Consider the following 17,660-nt stretch of genomic DNA (forward strand, 5'->3'; position numbering starts at 1 on the left):
ATGTTTCTGTGGACACGGCGTACCCAATTCATATCTTGGGTGCGACTAGATCTTAAATCACCTTGTAAATATCTCTATTTGTAGTTACGCTGGATGACTTTATACAGCCTATTCCAACACATAGTGTTTCTATGTTTGCCAGTTAGAAATTATTGTTACTGCTATTATTATAACTTTAATGGCAAGATAGTAGGTGTGAACAGAGGTCTGCAAAGTAGCTCTTTCTTTTGAATGATGGCTTCTTTTTTTTTACAAAGTAAATTGAGCCAACAACCACAGGAACAGAGTATTCATTGTTATACGAAGAAAAACAGCCAATCAACATCCATCACTAAGAGTTTGGCATAACATTGGCTAGCACATCAGGTTTAAATTTAAAATCAGGCAATGGTGTGTTAATAGGATTCAAACATTCACTCTTCCATTGGGTGATGAGAGCAAGAGAGATGATGATCAACATACCGTGATATCATCAGCTTTCAAACTGAACTACCAGCCAGATATGATTGAACCTGTGCCATCAAGCCTCTCTTATGAAGGCCTGCTTCACTCAACCAAGAGGTCTTATTCCTGCCCTATTCATTGTAGCACAAACATAAAGCTTGTGAAACCCAAATAAGATGTTGGGTTGAATATTTAAGATGTTTATTTTCATACACTGTAAATAATAATGCTTAGACTATTACTATTAAGCTTGTTAATGTGTGCATGCTAGGGCAGGGATCTTTGCTAGTTTTCTTAGTACAAATATGCTAATGCTACAGTAGCTATTCATTAAAAAATCTGATCTTAAATTGATCTTTCTGGTTTTAATATTCTTACTTAATTCAGTAAAGTTTTAGCTACACAATGTATTTGAATAGTTTATACTGTAGTTATTCAATATTATAGTTATTATACTTATTTTAAATTATTAAATTATAGTTGTTTAAAAGTGTACAATCAAACTGATTGTGCTGTCAATCTCCAAAAATGACAAAAAAGCACCATAAATGTAGTCCAAAAGTATGTAGCTTTATATGTGACATTGTATACTTCTAAGTCTTCCGAATAATTATTTTGAGTGAAGAACAGTCTGAAATTTTAATAATTTTTCTCTAAAAACCCTCCCCACAGTTCTGAAATCTCTTTTATTTCATGCAGAGACCTGTTGCAGCAGGTCTGACACCATAATGTTTGTCACGTGTGTAATAACTGGCTGTGATGTGGCAGTTTGAATATGAAACTGTACAAATAAGTTACAGTAGGCCTGTTATTGCTACTGAGAAGTGGAAGTTTTTTTTTTATTAAAACAGTGACTGGTTCAGGTTTAGCGGACTTGAAATGTACATGTGTCTTTTTGCTTTCTTTTATGCGGCTTTTTTGTAACTTGTAGAGCTCGACAACGTCTGTCCCCATTGCTTTTCGTTGATTGAAAAACAAAACTTCTTAGAAATTGTCTTTTTTTTATAAAATATTTTTTTTTTGTCATTTGTCATTAAATGAATGACAATTTCTCACAATTTTTGCAAACTGCTAATATGCTGAAATGTTTCGCTTTGTCACCCTGTTGTGCGTTTTTTCACATTTATATTGTAGTGCCCCTACATCTGAACCTAACTTAAAATGGTTTACTAAAAACTATTTTCAAATTCATCCTCATATGTAAGTGACTTTATAACCTTGGTAAATGACGAGGTGACTGTTTGTGTGTGTGTATTTCTGGCAGGCAGCCGTTTCCTGCTGGGGACCGCGTGACGTTTAATGGGAAGGAGTGCATTTGTGAGAAATGCACTCAGCCTGTGCCAGTCAACAGCACGGCACCCCCACAGGCCGTGTACAGTAAGTTCTCTGTGTTTTTGCATCGCTATCTGTTTCCATTATATGTAACATGCACTCTCTTACCCATTCATTTCCTAAATGTCTGCAATGACAGCCCTCTCTGGTGTTTCATTAGTACTACACTACACTTTTGTCTCGCTTTCTCTGCAGATTGTTGTGGCTGTGGAAAGGAGTTTAAAAATGAGCAGTCTCTGGTGGCGTTGGACAAGCACTGGCACCTTGGCTGCTTCAAGTGCAAAGTGTGCAATAAAGTGCTTAATGCCGAATATATCAGCAAGTTAGTCCCACTATTCCTGTCCATGTGTGTGCGAATGTGTAGATGGGTGCTTGTGTGTGTTTTATCAATCGTAGTAATGTGAACCCACTGGAATGACTCAACGTTATTGATGTACTCTAATATGAAAGAACAGTGTGGGATTTCTCAAGGCCAGAGAGCAAACAGAGACTTGTCACCATCTTCGAGTTCAAGTGAATTACATCTACTGTAATGTGTGTTGATGTTCTGTAGGGACGGGATCCCGTATTGTGAGGTAGACTACCACGCCATGTTCGGCATCCAGTGTGAAACCTGCAAGAAATACATCACTGGAAAAGTACTTGAGGTTTGAAGAAAATCTTTACTATTTGGCAGTGATCGTTTAATGAATGGATTCCTTAATGGATGGAAGTAGATGAATGGATGGGATAATTATATTGTTAACATTGTTTAAACTCAACATGAAATCAAAATGGACCCCATTTTCTTCTTTAAAGACCAGAAAATTGTAGAAGATTGAAACGTTCTTATTAAAATGGAAAGTGTCATGTATTATTGTAGTATTTATTAATATTTTGAATCTATTATTGTAGTATTTATTAATATTTTGAATTAGCTTTTTTAAAATCATTTTTAGATGTTTTCATTTAATTAAAAAAAAATTGTGTTGATGTTTTCGGTTTAATTTTGTTTTAAGTTTTAGTAATGTTATGTGCTTTTGTCATTTTTATTAGTTTAAAAATATTTCTATTTAGCGTAATTTTTACGTTTTTCAGTACTTTATTAGTTCTATATTTTAGTACTATATTTCAGATTTATTTCATTTAATTATACCTTTTTAAGATTACGTTTTTCATCTAATATATATATATATATATATATATTATTTTATTTAAATGAATGAAAATCATTTTTAATAGTTTTGTTAACAATAACAACTCTGTTTTGGGTGGGATATATTGAAGGGCTCATCCCTTTCTTTTCTTTTTTGCCAATAGGCTTTAGTTACATCACAGCCATGAATCAAGGGAAGGAACTCTCTAATTCTAGAGAACATTTGATTGGACTAAAATCTGCCTAGTACAGGATGAGTCATCAATATTTTTGGTCTATTTTACCAGAAGAGTCTCTTCTGGAAATTTCAGATATGCTAAATAAATTTCTTAAATGAATTCTGTCAACTTTTAGGAGTTTACTATCATATAATATAGATGATCTCAAAGCTAATCGACATGGACTTAAAGCCTCAAAAGTATGGTGTGATTTTGGCCACTTTTCATGTTCCAATCAATTCCCAGTAAATAGGATCAAGTCCTGTGATACACTTTTCTAATCAAGTATTCTGTGTCTCTCAGAAATATGTCACATTACCAAGTAAAATGGGTTGCAAATGCTGTTTCATGTTGATTTTAGCATTGTTGCCCCTGAGATTTGTTTGCATTTATCATATCTTCTCTTTGAGTGTGTGTGAAAGGCTTTTATTCTCATCTGAGAGCTGGTACTCTATAATACCAGTGCTCATGTTGGAGGGGGCAGAAGCTGAGTGGGTGCTTACTAAGAGAATCTCAGACAGTCATTTCACAACCCCTCTAAAGCCTAATTATAGTATTGAACAATCTATCTCCTCATATTGCATCTCCCTTTCACTTTTTCTGTTTTGTTCACTCTCTTTTGTTCTTGCATGCAAACTCTTCCTCGTTTTTCTTTAAACAGCTATTTTGTTACACCCTAACAAGCCCCGTATTGATGTAGTTGTTCTTTGTATCTGTTTAGTTTCCCATTGGGTGGTCTGATATGGCTAAATATTGCTTGTAAATCAACAAGTTATGTGTGCATTATCATATTTGTCACATACATAAAGTTCTACAGCTTTGTGTTCCTTAGAGCTCTATAAATCTGTGTGTTTACGTGTTCATTAGATATTTGTCAGAAGTTGCACACTGTTGCTATAGTGACTCTGTCCCATTGGCACTGCCACCGTAACCCAGAATTAGTTTGTGTGACATCATAGTTTAGGATGGTATTTTTAACTACACAACTGCCGTGCCAAGTGCTTTAAGGTGATGTGAAATAAATGAAGTCATGCAAAATGGTACCTTGGCATACTCTTTTGCCTTCGGCAAATTTTCTTACATGTACTGAAGACTAGCTGATACAGGTATCCTTATGTTAGCAAGATTAATTAGCCCACCTTTCAGGAGTATTGCCAGTTTACAAGCTTATACACCATCAGGGTATTTAGGTAATCAAAGGTAAAGGTTTTTATTGTGTATTTGAGGGGATTTTTAAACAGTTTGTTCCATTTGTATAACTGCTGCGATGGAAACAGAAAGAGAAAAAACAGAGTGTTTTTTTTAGGCCCAATTTAGTCTTTAGCACTTATTGAGAATCGTATCTGAACCTGAAATGTCATGACATTTCCAGTGGCAGGACTGAAGCTGTGTTTAAAGAGGATGGCCTTTGAGGTGGAGGGGGCTGAGTAGATTATCCAGTGCAGGTTATGATGCACGTGAAATTAAATCAACATCTGTGTTGAACACTAAAAGCAGCGCGACGCAGCACGCTGAACATTTCCGATAGATGAGAATAGATTAGGAAAATATAAAAGATGAAATAGATTTTACAAATCTGTACTCTAGAACAGTCTAGAACTATTTACCTCATAAATTAAAACTAACCTGGAAAAGATTTACACCAAATATTTAAAGGAAAATGATAAAACTACAGCCTGACAGAGCTCTTAGAAACACCATAATGATTAATTATCATATTAATTCATAGAAATCTAGAGAAAATATAAGGACAAGACTTTATCTTGTTATTTTTGTGGTTGTTGATATTGAAATATGAGACCATACTGGTAATTTATGGCATATTATCTTTCTGTTTGTCTTTCAGTCTGGGTCATATTTCACCTTAGGGTCAAAAGAACTTAAATATTATATTTTACATTTAGAAAATGAATGTTTTTCTAAAGATTATTTTCTTTTCAATTTGCCATTGTTTATGAAAAAAAACAGTACAAATTCAAATACTACCTATGTATATTTGCACTAAACATTTTAAATGTCATACATATTTTTTGGTGTTACAGAAATGAGAATGAGATTTTTTTTTAGTATAGTACAGTAAGCCTGTTGAGGCGGAGCCACTTGAGCAATATGGGAAAAGCCTTTTTGTGTATAGTGGTCTTGTCAGAGTTTTAAAATGAAATGAATGTGACCATAAGAAGCTTTGCACCGCCAGCTCCTCTTTCTGTGTTCCCTCTACTGTTCAAACACATATAGTGCAAACAGGTCTTTTTCTCGGCTATTAGCATTTGAACTTTATTAGATAACTGTAATTATTTGTGGAATAAATCAATCAATTACATTGTCAGAATGATTCTGTCAAATTTAGTCTTAATATTCTCTCCATGTGATTAAATACATAAGTATTAAATACATATTACTTTGAGTTATATGTTTTGTGTATAAATGAACCCTTAAAGGGCATATTGCAGGTTAGAGGACCCAACGAGTCAATATATAGAAAAATAATGTAGGAACTAGATTTTCTTTAAAATATTCTTATAAATACGCTACATAAGCTTCTGGAGTCGTTTTTGTGAGAAAATTTTACTTCCGCGTCTGAAAATGGGTGTGGTGGGCGTGACGTAACGGGCGGGAGAGCGGTCGATTCAAACAACAGGAAAACAATGGATCGCAATGACATTTCGGACGCTGAGGAAATACTTACTCGTATGACGGACTACAGCCATACAATTATGAGCCTGCTATGCTGCCAAGAGAGTAGGGACAGGCCAGGATTAATGTTAGACAGAACGGTCAGAGACACATTGAGTTGTGGTGTGAGGAGAACCAGTGGAGAACAGGACAGGTGTCTTGGTGAGAGACGTGCTTATAGATACACGTTCGCTAACGATATACACTGTGCTCACAATATTGTACAGATTATTACCATCGTATATCAGGCCAGCAGACATTAGTATGTTTAGGGTAGATGTATACTATTAAATGTATAAAAACTATACTTGAGTATATTTCTATTGTAAGTTACTAAAAACATACTCAAGTACATTTTTAAAACATATTTTTCATCTGGGTTATAACATAAACAGAAAATTAAAGATTTGAATATTTAATCAACCTAGTAATTTTGTTTTTCAATTACAAGTTGCCTCTATTTAGGGCATGACTACCTATATCACACTATTTGATGCCATTGGTACAGTATACGACGATCAATATTCTTGCTTCGGCATCCCATGTTAAACTCCATCATATCGCCGGGATGATAATCCTCCGATCTGAAGTGAACGCTACACACGATCTGAAGTGAACGCTACATACGATCTGAAGTGAAAGCTACACACGACCGCGTTTCTCGAAGCCGATGCGGAAGAGAAATCCCGTCTCTTCACCTGCACAAACCGCACTAGGCACGAAATATATACAGCACCGTCCTTTTTCTTGTTATGGAAACCTGTGGACTCGATGTCCTGACAGGCCGGAGTTTTTGCAACCTCCACAAACACAATAATTTACCATGACGATGATAGATTGAAATACAAAAACTACCGAAAACACACGGACTCACGGCCGCTCTCACTGAATGCCAGCCTGCTCTGTAGTGATGTTACATATGACACTGAAGCTTCGATGTGCGTATCGCGAAAGCGAAGCAATTTCTATTGAAGCCCCGTATCGGGGTGTGTATTGGTTTCCCAAAGGTCACGTGATCGATGACAAACGAAGCCTCACTTTCTGTCCAATCACGTGCGCGTCTCGCTTTGGGTGTCAGAAGCATCTATGGTCAGAAGGCTCGAAGGTCCTTGTTGGCTCAGTCTGGTTGATGGGTTTGTGAGGAGAGTGCTGTACTTTGAAAGTTAATCAATACATTACATTTAAATAACCAAAACTACTTATTATTTTGTTGTTGTTGTTGTGTCTTTTTGTTTTTGTAAGATCGTTGCACTTTTGGTGTTTTTTAGGTAATTTGGTGTTGGTATTTGGGTGTTTGTTGACGGGTTTGTATTTACAGCAATGGCAACAGCCAAAAAAAGGAAGACTTCCCCTAACTGGGAATATTTTGAGCTTATAGCTTCCAATGTATGAATGCATTTCTAAAAAAGAAATAAATAAATAAATATTTATTTATTTATTTAGTATTATTTTATTTTTTATCATTGTATTGTATAATTGTTGACCGTTGATGTGTCTTATATTCATCAATGTACATGTACAGTCACTCCCAACAAAAAAAATGTATCCTCACACTTCTGAGGTGGAAACCTTTGTCTTCTGTTGGAAAGTGCTGTAGACCAGCGCAAACAAAGCTCAAATGCCACTTCTGATGCGATCGTAGAAGTGGATAAATACCTTACAGAGACAAACATACAAAGAGCTGAAGATCCACTTGGATACTGGAGAATGCAGAAACATGTCTACACCCCTCTATATTGGCATTACAGAATAATTTAAATCTTTATCACCTTTCTGTCATTCCTACAGTTACATAAGCACTATCACTGCCAAGTGTCAGATGAACAGATGATCCTATCACACAATGTCCTTATTCACTATATGTGTGTGAGTGTGTGAGTGTGTGTGTGTGTGTGAAGAGAGAGAGTAGGCCTACATTAGATCTTATTAAATCATATGCTCATTTTATATTTTATTGTCACACTTTATTGACAAATCAAACACAAACGTGTAAAGCTTTTTATTTCTACACATAACATTGAAATTATGCAGTGTGTTGTGGTTGCTTCATCTGCCAGAGCTTCTAACACAGGCTTCTGGCTGCTTTATTTTAAATAAGCACCAGATGGCGCTGTTCTCGACACTCTCGAAGCTTTGAATCTTTTCCCGGAACAGTCAGGGGAAAGCCTCATTGATTCACGAGGCTTCATTTCCCCATCCCTACTGCTCTGCACTGAGGCGAGGCTGAGGCTCCCTAGCGTGACGTAAAATGACGCGAGGTTGAAAAAAAAGCCGTTTTTACGAGCAGTCCAAGAAACGCTCACTTTATCTACTAAATTAGTGCCCTTATGTCGTTTTAAAACATTTTAAATCCTGCATTACCTTTTCATATGGTATTTTCATACAAGGTTATATATTAATTTAGATTTTTTTTTTTACCTGCAATATACTCTTTAAATGCATAAATATTTTGCTAATCATTATTACATATTCAGGTCTTTAGCGACCCGGATCTATCTACCTGTTGCAATAGTATAAAACTCTCCTGATATTAAAGCAACAATTACAAAAGAATAAAAGAAAGCATATTTTGTTACCTTTTGGAGCTTGGAAGGGTTCAGTTTGAGCAGATGTTTTATACCATCATCACTGTCCTTGTCAGAGCTCATTTCCCAGTACATTCAACATCTGGTTCATATTTGCAATCTTAAACATATTCTCAAAACTATAATTTTCAACATCTTCAAAATCAATATTTTGATCGCTGACAGCTTCTTCACTAGATCCATCATCAAGTGACAGTGACACTAACATTTGATTGCATTCGGTTCTTGCTCTGCAGTAAATCGCTGAGCCATTTCAAGTTTTGGTAATGATTCTTCCTATTCTTTTGTTTTTCTGCCTGCGGTAACATCACTTCATCATTGTGTATCAGACATTGCCACCTTGTGGAATAAAGATGAATTGCAGTTATTCAGTCATCAAAGATTAAATTATTGTTGTGCAGAAAAAAGGGTAGTGAATGACGTCTGCGGTATGCATTTAAGGGTTAATTCATAATTTCCTGCAGTGGAGTTGAATGACTGATGTGTACTCTCTGTTTATCTTTTGCAGGCTGGAGAAAAGCACTACCATCCCACATGTGCCAGATGTGCACGCTGTGAGCAGATGTTTGGGGAGGGCGAGGAGATGTACCTGCAAGGTAACTTAAATCTCATCAAATCTACATGATGAAAAGGTTTGATTCTGATACTGCAATTTTATTCACACAAATCCTACAATACAATAAAACTCTTTTTACAAATATTCAAAACAAAAAAACTAAAAAAATAATATTATCCAAGCACATGAAGTGCTTGAATGAAACAAATGATCAAAGTTGTCAATATACTGTATATATATATATATATATGTATATAAATAGATGCCTGCACACTCAATTTGGATCACAAATAATGAATCTGATGGATGGAGCCTAAGTCTCATGAGTGACTTAATCTCTGCCTCCCACATCAATTCAATGTTCTTGATTAGTGAAATTGATTAGTTGTGGAGATTTCATTTGATGATTTGTGTCAGAATGCTGCAATAAACATTTTTCTCGGCAAAGTTCTCTAATCTTAGACCATGAAACCAGACAGACAGTGCAGAAACAGCTGGGGTCTATTGATGAGGATTTTTGAATCATTTTTATATGTATTAGTGTACTTGGAGTTTTATGCTTAAGAAAAACAGTATCTGTACTGACAAAAACATGGATAAATAGTTTGTTTTGTATTTTAATAATAAAGCAATAGACAGTCATATAAAGCTAAAAGCTCTCACCAGTCACATCCCATTTAAATTATAAAGAAGAAAATAAACATTTGACATCATAAGATACATGTGGTTTTATTTTTTCTCTTGTGTCTCACCTCAAACGTTGCAATAATTGAGTCTCTCACTGGAATCTGCACAGTGATTTCGCAAAATAACTCACTGCACTGTAGTTTGTCAAAGGAGATTTATAGTCAGATGTGGACAAGACTCTGCTTTCATAGCAGAATCAGTTAGAAGTATTTTTCAATCTGGCTGAAATAAAATGAAAGACTGCTAACTCATTCTAGGGGTGAATGATTGTGTTACTTAGTTTATGGATGCCAGTTTATATAGGGGTATATATGAGCATGCTAACACCTCAGGTAGACAAGTTATGTGAGATAATAAATTGAATTAAGAACTGTGGGCCCCAAAATATTTAAACCACACTTAAAAATCTACAGTACACTACTGTTCAAAGGTTTTGGGGTCCATAATATATTTTTTAATAATTTTGAAAGAAGTCTCTTATGCTCAACAAGGCTGCATTTATTTGATCAAAATACAGTAAAACAGTAATATTGTGAAATATTAGTACAATTCAAAATAACTTTTAGATTTTAATATATTTTAAAATGTACTTTTTTCATGTGAGGGCAAAGCTGAATATTCAGCATCATTACGCCAGTCTTCAGTGTCTCATGATCCTTCAAAAATAATTTTAATATCATATCATTGTTATATCATTCTAATATTTGATTCACAAGAAACTACATGATAATTATCAATGTTAAAAACAATGCTTAATATTTTTATGGAAACAGTGATTTTTTTTAAATTATTTGATGAATAGAAAGTTCAAAAGAACAGCATTTATTGGAAATAGTAACGTCACTTTCTGTCACTTTTGATTGATATAATGCATCCTGAATAAAAGTATTAATTTCTTTTTTCTAACTTTTGAACTGTATTTGTGCTATATATAACAAAAAGTCAATCCACTAATAAAGACACCAGTTTGTTAAAAGTATTTGCAAAAATGGGTCAGGGAAATGACTTAAGTGTCAAATACTGTAGGGCAGGGGCGTAGAATTTAGTAGGGACGCTAGGGACGTGTCCCTACCAATATCCAGTGACACTGATATATCCCTAGCAATATTTTCGATCATAACTTTAAATATATTAAATATTTATGTCCCCGTCCCCACCAATTTCAAAATCAAACCTATGCCACTGCTGTAGGGCCACTGCATTTTTACATGGACTTTTTAGTTATTTTTTGCTTTCTCTTTCACAGGTTCTTCCATCTGGCATCCTCCTTGCAGACAGGCAGCACGTATAGAGGAGAAGAGTAAGGTAACTGCAATTCAAGTTGACTAGGAGTTAAATGCTCTGAAACAGTCATTCTCTCTATGTAAATTAGGCTTATTATATATTGCTTCTTTTTCAACAAACCTTCTACTTTCACCCACAGGAAATAGGTTGACTGTATTTTAAAAGAAAAATGTACAAAAAATATATCATGGTAGTTGTTATTCATCAACAAATGGAGAAAAGTGTTGTAATCTGCAAACATCCAGATGCATGTTATTGTCAAACGCACTTTTGGCTTTTTAAAGAGCCGATTCAGGTCCCTGGATCATGGGGGTGGAGTGATACTCTATAGTAAAGTTTGAAGGATTTCATCCTCCACAGCCGCTCTCAGAAGAAAGTTGCAAATTTTGCTCAGTAGTAATTTTGCATGGTTGTGCTGTTAATGAATTTGCTAAATTCCTTAAAGTGCCCCTTTTATGTTTTTTTTTATATTATATTTCATGTAGTGTGTTAAACAGTTGAATATGAATGTAAAAAAAATCTACAAAGATCAAAGTGCATGATAAATGGAGTTTGTCTCCCAAAAGAAAGAACTAAATCCAAGCTGTCTGAAGTTTTCAGTAATTACAGTATTACTTCCTGCATGAACCACGTAGGTTTGTTTTGCTGCCCGCCAGCAACGTCTACTTTGAGCTGCCCTCAAACACTGCAGTTATCGCTGAGGCCATGGAAGAGTTTGGTTTGTGTTATCAACATGTTTTCTGCGCTGTGAAAGCAAATTCTGAGGATGAAGGAAAAGGATGAAGACTCGCACTCGAATTGATACAGTCAAACCGATGCTCGATATAAAACGATTGTTACTGTTCAGCTGAAATTCGGATATGGTAATGAGATTTTAGTTTCCGATGCGCTGACCAATCACAATATGACCAATCACAGCAGAGTAGGCTCTCGCAAAGGAGGGAATTAGAGAAACTGGATCCTTGATCAAATTGTCTCAAACACTGAGAAAAGAGGTGATCCTGCAATGTATAGTATGAGAAAATTAAAGTGTTTTTGACCTGGGATGCATGCAAATCTATTGAAAGAGACCTTCGAAACTAAATTAGGAACCATTCAAATAGCAATAAAGGGGCAATTTAAGTGAATCAGGCACTAAATCAACGTAGACCGAATGTGTAAATAAACACCCCTATTAGCAGATCCAATTCATTCTTAAGGTGCGTCTCAATTCGCATACTTGCGCACTATTCTATGCTAGAGTTATACCGAAAAAACGAAGTGTGGAACATTGGACACTTCCTTCACTCAACTGCCGCAGCTTTAATTACGTAGCGGAAGGGGAGGAGACTATCAGACTCCGCTGTTGAAAGACAAAATAAACGTATAAAGTTCATACACTACACGATTGAGTACATAGTGTATAAGTGCATAGTGTATAGTGCGTGCCCCCCATTTTAATGTCATTAAAGACCAAAGCCTACGATGATTGTTTTTTCATAGCAGCTAGAATCAGTGACTGCACCTAAAAAGGTGTGTGATATAAAAATGAGCTCTGGTTTAGGCAGCCGACATGCTCTGAAATATACCGTGCAAAATCATTTACCAGGGAATCTATCGAGTTGCATATCTTAAACAAAGGTGATATGCAGTATGTGGAAGCGCTTCACTGTAACAACCCTTTCCCTGCAGAAACAGGTGCGGATTCAGCTCAGTGATCTCCATTCCAATGTACCTGTGCAGGTTTGTGACATGCGGCCCACTTCCCTCTGCATGGGCTTACCTCCCGACCTGCTTTCAGCTTTAATAGAATGCTCAATGAGGTCCAAAATGGGCCTGCCATGCCACTGTAGGCTACTGCCACACCCACCCAGTAGAAATCAGGAACCAAAGAACAGGTCTTAACATCTGGACAAATACTCTAAATGAGGGTGTCTCAATCGGCTCCCAAGTTCAGTTGTCGGAGCATTGACCATGGAGTCGGCCATTTTAAGGGCTGTTTCAATCGCAAAATCCTACCAGTGCACTAAAACGTTTGATCCCTAAAAAAATCCCACAATGCACCATGAAGCATGAATGCTCACTATGTTCCCTTTAACAGAAGTTCTGAAGCTCGAAACATAAATCTTGTGAGCCAACTCACTACACATCTGACACACAATAGATGTTTGTTTTTTAAACACAAACCATTATTTAATTATATGTCAGCATAAACTTACATCGCTAAACAGGTAATGAACATAATCTAGATAACATTTATAATTCATTTACGGCTGAAATGTTGGACATATTTGTAACAATCAAAGTATTTATCATAATGTACTTTAAGTTACTTAAAAAAAAAAAAAACAATGTCATAAAGATATCAGTTCTGCTGTTGTTTATACCAGAAGTGATGTTGAACAATGTCATGTCGCCGGAGTCATCAGTAGAGTCATCAGTGAGCCAGGGTCCTTACTGTCGTTTCTAGTGCTCGAATTCATGTATATTACTGATTCACGAGCTAGGAAGAACTCGAAGGGAACTGATTGAGACGCACCGGTGTGTGTAGGTATAGAGAAGATACTGTGAATTGACCCTGAATGCATTACTAATAAAATGGAAAATCTTTATTGTAAGAAGAATCTCCAGAGTTTAGTCTGCCTGATGTTTGTTGATATTGAAGTGACAGACCATTTTCCCTTAACTATGTAACTCTACCATTTGTCCAATGTGCCATTTATACTGCAACATAATAAATTTATACTGCATTTGAATAAGAAAAATAAGGTTTGCTTCTCCAACTTTATTTTACATTAGCATAATATACTTTTACTTGAAAATAAATCAAAAATACAGATTAAAAACTATTTATTGCGGTTTACTGTGTATCCGTGTTTGACAAAGCAAAGAAAAAAGCATTGTTCTTAATGGCAAAACCTTATCTACAGTACATTTCTGTTGAATCCTTCATAAACTGTCTGAAGACAGATAAATTGTTACATCCACACAATAGTAACAGCAACATGGAAATTGCTCTATAATCATTTATGACCTTAAGACTTAACATGACTGTTACTTTGTATGATTTCAATTGAGTCAATAAAATATGCTAGAACTTTACCATGTTTTTTTAAACTTCTTCAATTGAGTCAATAAAATATGCTAGAACTTTACCATGTTTTTTTTAACTGTCTTTTTGTTTGCTGTCACCTTCTGGTTTAGTGCCGTTGTGTTTGTATTTCTTATTCTCACCTTGTTTTTGTTTCCAGGTGACGAGAACCTCCTCTGAGAGCATCACCTCTGCTCCTGCCTCCAGTGCTTCCGGCTCCCCTAGCAGAGTTATCTATGTAAGTGTACATCTGCAAATGATTCCATGCTTTATTACTTTTCATTTGTTCAAGTTTGCCACTAGTGGGCAGCAACACACAAGCATACAAATAACCATGTGAGAGTTATCCAACTTTTTCCTGACTTGCTTACTGCATTTTGAATTATGGGAGACACTTCCGGTTTGGAGAACTCGACTCAAAGACTACAACAAATCATTTTAAATCATAAGGTTACTCTACAAATAATCCATATCAGGGATGTTTTATGTTATGTTTTATTTTTAGACGTCAGAAGAAAACGCTTGGTATTTCCCTGCATTCTTTTCCTCTTGATTCTTTTCTTTTTTCTTTGTATTCTGCTGTAAGAGTATGAAAAAAGACAACAATACTGCACATTTGTTGTCTGCTCTCCCGATTTACTTTACAATATATCCCATGAATGATTCACTGGAATGCACGAAGAACATCAGTTTTTTTCCCCTAAATCCTCACGTCTCTTTTCAGGTTTGTTTTCACATGGATGCTTTAAAATGTAATTGTCTCCCCTTTTCACTTCATATCACTATTAGCAGTGTGTACTGGAACGTTCTAAAGCAGGTAAATATAGTATTTGTTATCTGTCAAAATGACGGAAAGTACTTTAAAATATTATTACTCAAAGCTAAAGTTTAGCTAAAGCTAAAGAAAATTTTTGATTAAGTCAACATATGTTACATAATATAGACCAATATTACTACAGTTATATTTAACCCGTCCGTAATATTGCTGTGAAAAGAATAGAGCAGGGCTATTCAACTAGCTTCATTCGAGGGCCGGATTCTTAAATCGAAAAAGTTGAGGTGGGCCGGTGGGTTGGTTTGAGGGTTTAGCTTATTTATTGAAACATAACAGTTTCAATAAATAAGCTAAAGTAAACCTTAAAAAAGTATTGTATTTACTTGGAAATGTGGTACCCAACAGTATGCAGATATTGAACACCATAATAAATAAAAACTTGATAATTTACAGCTGTGTACAACTGTTTTCATTTCATTCAAATTAATTATACAAGCTCATAGCTATTGGTAAGAAATAAGAATCATTTTATTTATAATTATTATGCTTAAATGAAAATATTCTGACAGTGAGACTTGATTACCACAGGCTACTCACTCCCACTGTATAAAAAATGCCTAAACACAGGATAAAAACTATATGCACCTTCACAAAGAAACTGACATAATTTCATAACAAAAATGAATTATATATTCCTCTACCCACCTAATAAATCTAATGCAATATAAATGACTATAACATAGTATTCAATATAAATATTCCATATTTCTGCCCAAACCATGGTAAATTACTACAGTAGCCTACATTCATGGTAAATGTTTGTTAGGGTGGTGATTAGGGGATTTAAAGTCTTCTAATTTCGTTCATGGCACAATGTTTCTCCTGGTTTCCTCATCAGTTTTGTTGGGAATGTTGAGGCGGTTTCATCCGATTTAATACTACTTAAATCATCAAGTGATTTGTGGTTTGTAACAAAGAGCTGTCTGTCGAATTGAAACGCTTCCCACTGGTTGTCGCAACGCTGTTTAATAATTGCGTTCGGGACCGGGAGTAAACGCAACTGCTGGGCCGTGCTGAAACAACTAGTGAAACAACTGAAAACGTCTCTGGTTACTCACGTAACCGTAGTTCCCTGAGAGGAGGGAACGAGACATTACGTATGGGGAAATCCATTTTCCTTGAATCATGAAGTCTGATAGAATAACTCTTTTGCTTGCAAATAGCCAATGGCGGTCCCGCCATCACCTGATTGGCTGACACTCCTCAATATAGGTGACGGCGGGCGCCAAAACCCTCAGAATCTTAGCTGAACGAGAGTTAGGAGACTGTAAGTCTTTCCCACACAGCAGGTTACGTAATGTCTCGTTCCTTCCTCTCAGGGAACTACGGTTACGTAAGTAACCAGAGACGTTCCCTTATCGAGTCGGTCTCTCGACATTACGTATGGGGAACAATAAAACCCCCGCCGTGTGGGAAAACCCCACCCAGCTCGAACGAGCTAAGGATAGCACGAGCACTAACCTCTACACAGCTCAGGAACAGGCACCGGACCTGGTTGAAACACCTATTGGCACAGAGCCAACTCGGCATCTGCACCAACGAGGCCCCTCCCACCTAGCTAAGCACGCTGAGCTGAATGAAAGGGGATTGCAGCAAAGTGATTGGTGCTTAGCAAAATACTGCCGGCTTATGAATGCGGGCATAATAAGGCACAATATAGAGAACATAATAGCTATTGCTAACAACTCGCACTGTCTGACGACTAGTCGAAACCGTGGCTAGAGTGCGCGCCATCGGGGCATGTCTAGCCTAGTCCAATGACAGCTCAGCTTTCTCTCCCTGCACTGACAAAACATGTGGTGCGAATGAAGGAATATCCAAGTTATAGAATCTCGCAAACGTATTACGAGACGACCATCCTGCCGCGAAACAAATGTCCTGAATAGACATGCCTTTCGCCCACGCCCATGATGACGCCAAACTCCTAGTGGAGTGGGCGTGCACCCCTATAGGGCAAACGGCTTCCCGGGAAGCATAAGCCAGTCGCACAGCCTCCACTATCCAGTGAGATAGCCTCTGTTTCGACAGCGCGCCGCCTTTCTTGGCACCCGCGTAGCAGACGAAGAGCTGCTCTGAAGTTCGAAAATGGCTAGTTCTGTTCACATAAGCATGCAGGGCACGCACGGGGCACAAAGCGTACTTCTGAGACTCTGAAACACTGACCTCATCGGGGCAAAATGCTGGAATTGTAACCACCTGGGCTCTGAACGGCGTTGAGAGCACTTTAGGCGAGTATCCGCGCCTGGGTAAAAGTCTGACCATGCAATCGTCCGGTCCGAACTGCATACATGCACTGTTTACTGACAATGCATGTAAGTCACCCACCCGCTTACCGCAGGCTAGCGCGAGCAGAAACGCCGTCTTGAATGAGAGTACTTTAATGTCGCTAGACTCAGCTTGTTCAAAAGGTGGGTCAGACAGCGCACTAAGCACTAACGACAGGTCCCATACTGGCATCTGACGAAGGCGGGGAGGGAAAAGCCGCCTCGCTCCCCGGAGGAAACTCGTTATCAAAGGGTGTTTCCCCACTGAATGGCCATCCACATTACGACAAGCAGCAATAGCGGCCACGTAAACTTTCAGTGTAGATGGCGAACTGCCAATATCCAGACGTTCCTGTAGGAAGGTCAAAATAATGGAAATATCGCAATTCCTGGGGTCCTCCTTTTTGTCAACACACCAGTTAGCAAACACCTTCCACTTCAGAGCGTATAAGCGCCTCGTTGAAGGGGCTCTAGCCTCTGCTATTGTCTTTAGCACCCGTTGTGAAACTCCGTGCTGATCTGCCACACATGCAGGTCCCACAGCTCTGGGTTGGGGTGCCATATGGTGCCTTTCGCC

General features: G+C 37.1%; 1 protein-coding gene across 10 annotated transcripts in view; it reads left to right on the plus strand.

Annotated features, from left to right (window-relative positions):
• ablim2 (actin binding LIM protein family, member 2) overlaps positions 1 to 17,660 on the plus strand; it is a 73,988-nt gene that overhangs the window by 32,468 nt on the left and 23,860 nt on the right. For 7 of the 10 annotated variants that reach the window (XM_056255539.1, XM_056255537.1, XM_056255542.1 and 4 more), the window contains exons 4-10: positions 1,709 to 1,821; positions 1,972 to 2,098; positions 2,330 to 2,423; positions 8,896 to 8,983; positions 10,877 to 10,935; positions 12,586 to 12,636; positions 14,145 to 14,222. In XM_056255539.1, coding sequence (XP_056111514.1) covers positions 1,709 to 1,821; positions 1,972 to 2,098; positions 2,330 to 2,423; positions 8,896 to 8,983; positions 10,877 to 10,935; positions 12,586 to 12,636; positions 14,145 to 14,222 — 610 coding nt within the window. The remainder of the gene's footprint in view (positions 1 to 1,708; positions 1,822 to 1,971; positions 2,099 to 2,329; positions 2,424 to 8,895; positions 8,984 to 10,876; positions 10,936 to 12,585; positions 12,637 to 14,144; positions 14,223 to 17,660) is intronic. The other 3 variants (XM_056255541.1, XM_056255543.1, XM_056255547.1) reach the window with 1 other exon arrangement.

The sequence above is a fragment of the Rhinichthys klamathensis genome, unplaced genomic scaffold (assembly GCF_029890125.1).
Source record: "Rhinichthys klamathensis goyatoka isolate OS25496 unplaced genomic scaffold, OSU_Roscu_1.1 h1tg000121l_1, whole genome shotgun sequence".
NCBI lineage: Eukaryota > Metazoa > Chordata > Actinopteri > Cypriniformes > Leuciscidae > Rhinichthys > Rhinichthys klamathensis.